General features: G+C 36.2%; 1 protein-coding gene across 4 annotated transcripts in view; it reads right to left on the reverse strand.

Moving 5' to 3' along the window:
• MEIS1 (Meis homeobox 1) overlaps positions 1-5,630 on the reverse strand; it is an 85,489-nt gene extending 79,859 nt beyond the window's left edge. For 2 of the 4 annotated variants that reach the window (XM_053460603.1, XM_053460605.1), the window contains exons 1-5: positions 4,904-5,630; positions 3,278-3,504; positions 1,499-1,640; positions 1,056-1,106; positions 370-420 (exon numbers count right to left, since the gene is read on the reverse strand). In XM_053460603.1, the coding sequence (XP_053316578.1) occupies positions 370-420; positions 1,056-1,106; positions 1,499-1,640; positions 3,278-3,504; positions 4,904-4,915 (483 nt within the window). In that variant the 5' untranslated portion in view covers positions 4,916-5,630. The remainder of the gene's footprint in view (positions 1-369; positions 421-1,055; positions 1,107-1,498; positions 1,641-3,277; positions 3,505-4,903) is intronic. The other 2 variants (XM_053460604.1, XM_053460606.1) reach the window with 1 other exon arrangement.
• Positions 5,631-9,416: the final 3,786 nt, after the last annotated feature.

Below are 9,416 nucleotides of genomic sequence, written 5' to 3' on the forward strand. Positions count from 1 at the left end.
CTTATAATTAAAACTAAGCTGCTAAAAATATAAAATACACGAAAAAAATCTAAATTTAATATAAAACATACAAAAACATCTAAATTTATTATAAAGCATACAAAAAAGCTCTAAATTTACATGCACCAAGAATATCCCTCGGAAAAAAATAATAATAATCAGCTAACATACATATCAGGTAATGAGAACAAGACATTTGTGATCTTGGGGTTCAGCAGTAGAAATAGTAATTAAATCTTGAAGAAAAATGGACTTCAAGACTGGCTTTGGCACTAATTACATAGAACCAGAAATAAAGACATTTATGCAAATCCACTATTAGTCATGGCATTGGGTTTCCCTAAAACATATTGTAGATAGAGAAATTACCTTTTCCAACTCCAGCAAATGAAACCTTAATACTTGTATGGCTTGGATCATCTGCAAAATACACAAACACCACCATCAATTTTGTCTCTGAGAAAGAATAGAAGATCAGGCTTTGGGTTTATGGCAATTATTCAAAAACTCCTCTGCACAACTTTTTTTTTTTTTTAACAATGTGGATTTGGCCCCTATAATGCGATTGCAAAATATGGAGTGATGATCCAAAAAAATAAGGAGAAACAAAAATAAGCCAAGCCTGTTCCATGTTAAATTCTACATCTAGGAAGAATAAGAGAGTGGTATAAGATTTCAAGCTATTCCTTTTCACTTTTTATGATTTCCATTTAAAATCCCTAAATAGTAGGGGGGCTTTTGATGTGTTTTCAATCTGTTTGTCTACAACTGTAGGGGATGTGATAAGCAGAAAGAAAACTAAAGGTTTTGACATCCCCTAAGTAAAAAAAAGAGGGGGAATAAAGAGAAAGCTGATTACTGCAGTCACTTACTGGGTGTTATAAAACACAAAAAAAAGCCATCTCATTTACCAAGTGCCTTGGATATCTCCTCTGATCACTGTGTAATTTACTTAAACCAAATTGTTACACTGTATTACTTGTAATTAAAAGCTCCATGCAAAAATAAACAAGCACACAAGTACAAAGAAAAACACAAAAAGTGTCACATCTTACCAAATTATCCAATTCCGGATTGGAAGAAAACAAGGGCTTTTCTGCACGAATCTGTGACCAGATAAACAGATTAAATAATGCAAACAATATATATATATATATATATATATATATATATATATATATATATATATATATATATATATAGTTCCATGGCATGTGCTTCTATGCTTCTATAATATGGTCTATTATGTAATGCCATGTGCATGTAACTAAACAGTGTACTTTATAATTTGATCATACAAACAAGTCTAAGATGTCACATCTACCCCCCAATCAATTAGCAGTGACATTTATAATTTAATAATATTTACTATTAATATAAGTGACATTTTTTAAGATTAAGCATGCATGTGCAGATCAATAATACAGCGTCTGCGTGTTTGTGTCTGTTGTATGTATGAGTGTGTTGTTGTTGCTTGCATGTGCATTGTTTGGCTGACCTGTTTGGCGAATACAGCTATGTCTTCATTGAAAGACTCCGAAGAACACACATCCCCGCCAGCTACACCCGGCTCCCGGGGAGTACAAGTAGCTAATTCACATTTCTCAAAAATCAGTGCTAACAGAGGGAACAGGGGGTGTCTGTAAGAAAAAAAAAACACACACAAAAGTCACACACACACACAGCAAATAACACACAGCAAACTGCTGCTAGTGCCACACTCCAGAACACAAGGGGTTAAAAAATAAAGAAGAAGAAAAAAACTTGATCAAAGCACATATGCCCTAGTCCCAGACTCCAGAACACAACAAACAAGGTGTTAAAAAATGAAGAAGAAAAACGTGATCAGGGCACAGAAGCCCCTGCCCACCCTAGCAAGGGGTCAATGCAACACTCGCCTGGGCAAAACCGAGGGCCGAGGGCGAGAGCACTTACATGCAGTATATATATATATATATATATATATATATATATATATATATATATTATTCAGATCACCCCTCTACGTTTTAATTTAGTTGAATAATTTCCTGCAAAAATATTTTTTGTAATCCACTATCCCGGATTAATTATTATATGAATTATTATATTCTGCGATCATGCAGTTAAGGACAGCTAGGTGACTGCCAAGATGGATCTGGGGTAATCGGAGGGGGTGTTAAAAACCTCAATGTAAAAAGCAGATGTGGATTTGATTTGCATTTGAAATATTATTTAAATTATGTTAGTGGCAGAGAGAAAATCAGCGTTTTGTAGTATTCTCCCTAAAGTGGAGATATATATATATATATATTATTTTTTTTTACACTATATTAACTAAAGAACCGGGTAAATCTTTACTATTTTAATGTGAGAGAGGAAGAGGAGGATTATATTAAGATAATGACTTCAATTAAAAGTGCGGCATTTAATTTATTCCAATGTGTTTTCTAAATTGTAAGAATATATTTAAAACCTGAATTAAAGTACGCGTAAGTGGTTTTTGGAAAAGTGGAATTTTTTAAGGAATTGTTTTTAAAAAAATGCTACTTTTCCAGCATGTAATACCAATATGCGTTAAAATAAACTTTAAGGATACAAAAGATTAGGTCTTCCCACCGACAAATTAGTGAGATTACACATGTTTTCACAATAACCAAAGCGTGTTATTTCACTTTATTTAAGGCCTTTCAGGGCATATTGAGGGAAAAGGTATCCACTTTAACACAATAATGTCTATTTAAAGCACTATACTCCTTTTAAAATAAATGAACCCTAGAGTTGTTTTTCTTAAATAGGCTTTTTTATTTTAAAACTCACACTACATAAACATTCACATTTTACTTATTAGCACTTTATTTTATTATCTTAAAAGTTTGATCTTAACTTATAGAAAGTACGTGTCTAGTGCCTTGTAGCCTAAAAATATCGCCTATTATTTTGTTTAAATAAGATTTTGGTTAAAAAAAAAAAACCTAAACCCTAATTGTCTTAAGATACATGGCTGTGAAACTTTTTTATTTGTTTTTTTTTAATACATAAAAAAAATGTTTTTAAATATTTTAACAACATTTTCAAATGATCTGTGGGGCAGCACTATGAATATCCAATATATCACATAATACATTATCTCATTTAACCCATCAGATTAACAAAGAAAACCTAAGAAAGCTTAGTGAAAAGTCGCAAAGAAGAAGTTGGATATTCGTTGGTTGTTGATATGTTTTTTTGAGACCAGAGATGATCTGATTGGTAAAATTTGCTATTTCTTATGGTGCTTGATGCCAGATGTACCTACCCATAAATGGCATCTTTATCTCTCTTTAAAGCGTCATTGACAGAGGTGCCCATGCTGGGTGGCATGGCGTTGGTGTGGGCCGTGTGCGGGTATTGGTGGGAGTGCAGCGGAGGACCGTGATTCAGATGGTGAACTGGCTGCATGGATCGGGCAGCATGGGGATCCCCATACATTGTACTGGGAATTCCTACTCCATCCATCCCACCGTAATGGGGCAAATCGTCGTACTGTATAACAGATAGAAAGACACAATAAGCAACCCAGCAACGGCAAAAGGGCATCTCTGGGGCCTCCAGTTGCCTTCTCCTCCTTATAATGGTGCATTGGCTTACTTCACTTAATACATATTTACCCCCCACACCCCCAAGTCTTGAAGGATGAACAGTTTTTCTGGTGAGCTCAAACTTTCGAATGTTGATACAAAAAAAAAAAAAGAACCTCAAGAATATATAATAATACTTTAGATGGTGGACATTCTATCTGGGAGTGAAGCAGAGAGGGACTGACTTAATTCAATTGCCATATGCCAACATTTTTAAATGAGGGCAATTATACCATGCATGTGAATTTATCATGTTGGGTGTTTGCATGTATATTGTCCAAATGCTGGATTTCCAGGTAATGCCTTTTATCTGGACAATAAAAAAGTTCAGCATACGTACATAGATAATACGCATTCTCTGTTACACTGTGTATAATGTGTAGATGAAACAGAATTCTTTACATGCATATATTAGTGTAATGAATGGATACTATTTTATTCCTGAATTTTCCAACAGATTTATCCACATAGGGACTTATTACGTTAAGTAGATTGTATTAGTAAATAGGTTCTGTTGTCTGAAACTTAAAGTGTCAGCACAGCCACCTTCCTACTGAAGATTGCTTCTTATAGTGTCCCACTCCTATTACACTAAGTTTAATGACTTTTAATTATTGGAATGCTCCTGGTTATGTACATATTCGGAATAAGTGGCTGCAATTAAGCTTGACTTGTGTATTTAGAATACATCTTCACTGAAAGAAATGGCAGATCCAAGAGAGAGATTAGATCTGTTTTAACATTCCCACTAAGCCTGAGCCACAAACACTTTGAAAACTCGGATTGTTGGTGGTGTTACTCGCTGTCAACAATAAACACTTAAGAATACTGTTTGGATAGAGGCATACATTTCACTGTATATATGCTTAGCATTGTGTTACCAGAGGCAGATGCACAAATTAAATATTAGCTTTGTATTTTTAAATGTTTGATCTTGGATCCATTTTTGGAGTGGGTGCATGGGTGCCTAGGTGTGTGTATATATATATATATATATATATACACACTATCGTCTTAAACTATAGTGTGTGTGTGTGGATGAGTGTTTGTATATACACATAATATATGTCTATATATCTATATATATATTTACATATATTTATATATATATATTTATTTACATATATATATGTGTATTTAAATATATATGTATATATAGTATCCTCTGTCCTCATCAGCTGCATTTAAACTGAAAACTACATCTTAATTCAAATGGAAAAATAAGTTTTCTAGGCGCCTGTCTGAGCCACGTTTCAGCAATAGGGAACTGTACATAAACTTTAAGAAATGTTTTAGGTACATACCCTTTGAGCCATCGGCCTTCCTTACTCCTTGCTACTTCACTTTCAGATATATCCTATTTAAGGCCAGTGTGGAACAGAATGAATCACGCAACTCCACAAAAAAAAATTTAATAAATAAAAAAAATTAAAAATTGTAAAAAAAAACAAAAAAAAAACTCCCTTAAGGTTTCCAGCGCCGTGGGAATTTAAACCAAATCTTCTTCTGCTTGCTGAGAGAAAGAAAACAATAATTCGGCATGAAACTCTCACTTTCCAAAAGAGGGAGAAAAGCAATTTTTTCCACTTTTTTTCCCCCAAAATCAGTTGAAAAGTGCCCCTGGAACCAAAGCTACCAAAGTCTCATGGCTTTCTGCCACTTCAGCTGTCAATCATAGGCGAGCTTGTCAAGGTGGTGAATGAATGATGATCCACTGTGCGCTTTGCACCGGTCAAAAGCCCTTAAAATAGTGTCCAGATGCAAAATGTAGAACGATCAGGCTCTCTCTCTCTTCTCTCAGTTAGTCCCGATCGTGCAGCCCTCTCTCTTTTTTTCCTCCCCACTGCCTCTCTCTCTCTGTGTGTTACACACGAGTTCTGCAATGGAGATGGAGAGAGAAAATGTCTGAGTTTCGTCTTAAAGAAGCCTCGATCGATGCTGCTCGCTCCCAGCCTCGCTGCGCGTGTAAAGTGTGTGTGTGCACAGGCGGAGAGCTGGGTTTGGACCAGAATGCTGGAACCCGGAAGTAGTGGTGGCCATAACAGGTCGCGTCTTACACAATGCAATGGGCTGCATCAACTAGCTCGTGTGGGGAGGGGGAGAGGTGGGGAAGGGAGGACATCCCAGACAGGAGAAAGCGGCACACAGTCCAATAATATGACTTTAAGGAAAAGAGCAACTCTTCCAGGCACTGGATGATTCTGTTTAACTCTTTGAAGCCCTGTATGAGTGCAGCTCAGTAAGGGGGGTCTCTCATCCATCAGCATAGAAAGGGTTACATGCCATAAACTAGCAATCTAAGTGCTGACCATTGCTGTCACAAATTTCTTTCCTTTTTTTTATAGTTAATTGTAACTGTTTGCAGAGAGCTGAGAAAGTGAAGGCTTTTAAATACAAAGAAACAGCTCTGCTGTTGAACTTGTTACATTGAAGCTCTATGGGTGCTGAAGCTAAAAAGGCTGTTCTGCCCATTGATTGCCTTCCATGCATGATTTGTGTCACTGATGATACATCTATTCAGTCATTTTCCACCGTGTACTTTTTTCAAGTTGTAACTTTAAATATTATTTCAGGCTGTTTTCTTATCGATTGGGGTAAAAAAGCCAAAAAAGAAACCATGAAACTTCTTGCACCTTTTAATCTTGCATCAAACACATGCATTTATTGTTGGTTTTTTTAATGCGAACAATTGATTATTTCCTTGAAAACGCCTAAGAGCAGACGAGAATGAATAATAATTAGAATGTTTAAACATTGCAGTGTAATGGGATGTGGGGTTATTTATTCTGTATTCAGCGATTAAATAAAATGTCCCCCCTCCACACGCTGGAAAGTGAGCTAGCCCAAATCTCAGTAGGCAGCGGTAGAAAGACTCTTATCCAATGAAATGCGGGCATGGAAAAGGCAGCACTGCATTGGCCAGAAAGAAAATCAATTATCAAATAATCGATCAGCAGGGCGCTTAGAACTGCAGGGAGTGCCGGCCGGGGCTACACAGAGCAAAGGAGCGGGTTTTCCTTACGCTGAAAGCCTGTCGTCTTCACTCTGTACCCGCAGCAAAGGCGGCTGTAGGAGGCAAAGACGAACGCGTCCAAGCAATGGGCCCAGGACAGCCAGACACAAATATGTGTGCATATGTATATATATATATATATATATATAAATATATATGTGTGTGTGTGCATATATATATATATATATACACACACACACACACACACATATATATATATATATATATGTGTGTGTGTATGTTAACACATATAAGCATTATACATGCATGTATATAGTATTCGTGTGAAACTATAATGTTGGACATTACACGTATGACCCTATTTGCGCTATAAAGTTCACACCATTTTTAATTTTAATTTACCTCCAATTTTCTAACGACCTGAGGCACTCATTCATAGTTGTATCGCTTCCATTCTAATATTATAATTATGAATGGATTTATTTAGCGCTATCATACTCCGCGGTGTTGTACAAAGGGCACCTGGGTTATTAAATGCAAATAAGGAATGAGCGGACAATTAGATGGAGTGATAATGGCATTGTATTCGCGCTTTGTGCCCTGATTTCAGTTCCATTGTTTATCTGCGGCTTCTGTTTGGAAGGTATGATTGCTGCTCGGTTTAAATCCGAAGTATGTTACAGGCTTTTAACACCGCAACCTGTTGTCTGTTCCCTGCTAGACTATTGACCAAAGCCTCAGAAAACAAGCACGATGAACCCCTGTCTTATCTGTTTGCTTATCCAAATCATTCTCAATCTCGATACTTCCCATTTTAAAAAGGAAGACGTTGTCATCAAGGTGTTTAGTAGGGAGAAGCAAACGCGACAAATCAAACAATGGAATTTACACTCAATGATCCACAGTCCACAGCACATTAAGGGCACCTGGCACCGTGTGGGTTAAATAAGCTGGTTTAAACTTTCTTGGTTAAAGCAGATCAAATAAATAAATAATGGAGCAGGTAGATAGAAATGTGATTTTCACCCAGACTGTCTTTAAAGAGACCGAGGAAGAAGCAAAAGCTCTCAAAGCAAGGTATGCCACCAGAAGAACATGTGCCACCATGTGCCACCTTTCTGATGGGTCACTGCATGTCACATTATTCAACAAAGGGAAAAAATCTACCCAAGGAGCACATGGAATCAACCTGAACTGGTAAGACTTTTAATCATTCTTAATACTACCCCAACTTAATCTTTAGTACCGTTACACTGATTAACCATTTGAGTTCCAGAGGAGTAGGCAATGCTGTATATAATAATCTAAATGCCCAGATCTAAAAGTAACCTGAGTGATCACAATTAACTACGAAAAGTCTTAACAACAACTACTTTTTTTTGCTTTTGTATGAGGAGCAGGGATATCCTGGAACATCATACTAAAATACGATGGGTCCAAAACACGTTAGGTTCCTTGTACTGGGCCTGTGTTTGGATCGCCACACAATTCTTTAGTAACAACAGGAGCACTAATAGTTTGTCCAAACCTAATCCTGGATAAGGCTTTTACAGTTGGCAAACAGTTTAGTGGTGGAGTTAGCTAGAGGAGCTCACATTGAAGCCTCTAACTGGGGTAATATGCTGACCATAAAAAGACTAAGCAGTAATTAATCATGTACTGGGATTGGAAGGTAAACACACAAACTCAGCTATCCATATCTGTGCTTAATTGCATGTATGCAACATTCTGCCTTTTAATGATCAACAAATTGCATCTAAGCATCATACATTATTAAATAGTATATATTTATTTCCAAAACTTTTCTCTGTAAGTCAAACATTACATTTTTATTTTTAAACTGTAATATATATATATATATATATATATATATATATATATATATATATATATATATATATATTGTAATGTCATATAAATAACCATACTATTGTTTCTTGGAAAGAACAGTATTACATGAGATGACCCCTAACCAAGAAAACTGTTAACAATACCACATTATATAGAATGTACAAATTGAAACATGCCTGAAGTCAACAGTAGATCATGTATCAATCATGAGTTATTGAAACAGTTTCAAATTACTTGATATGGATAAAGTTCCATTAGTTTTGCGCACAGTGAGAATAATTAATCTCAATAACGTCCGTGAGAATTCAGAATAATAAAAAAAAGGCTAAGTGGAAAGAGGAAGAGAGGGGGAAAAAAGGGGAAAAAGAGTTAAACAGGAGATATGTAAATGTAATAGAGAGATAATGCTGGAATGCAGCTGATAAGGATGGGAACTGATAGGAAAGAAGGAACCCAAGAGGCTCTACTGAGGAGCAGGAGAAAAGAAAGATTGCAAATACAGATGAAGCTGGCTTTTAGCGACACTGCAAGAGAACAGCGGCCGGAAAAAGGGAGGCAGACGAGAGGGAGTTCAGTGCAGGATTAGAAGTGAATTAAGAGCCCTTATGTGCAGGGCTGGAGTGAGTTGGGGGGTTTGTTTACTGGATTCTTCTTCAGGAGACAAAGGACGCCTGGTCCAGTTCAGGAGTCAGATAGAGGTCAGCCTGGGGTACCCAGCAACCACACACTAAACAGTTAAATTACTAGACGCATTCAGCCACTTGATCTAAGCCGGATCATTCTTTAAACCGGTTTGATCGTAGTCTTAAACGAATTTTAACTTCCCTAATTTTAGAGAAATTTTTTTTTATTGTATATTTAGCATCCCGTGCTATTAAAACACATATGTATAATAACACAATATATTTTAAAAACATGCACTCTGACATTAATTAAAAGTTTTGTTTCACATTTTGTTATTACATATATTATGATGTTAATACACAAACGCA

The sequence above is a fragment of the Spea bombifrons genome, chromosome 3 (assembly GCF_027358695.1).
Source record: "Spea bombifrons isolate aSpeBom1 chromosome 3, aSpeBom1.2.pri, whole genome shotgun sequence".
NCBI classification, from domain to species: domain Eukaryota; kingdom Metazoa; phylum Chordata; class Amphibia; order Anura; family Pelobatidae; genus Spea; species Spea bombifrons.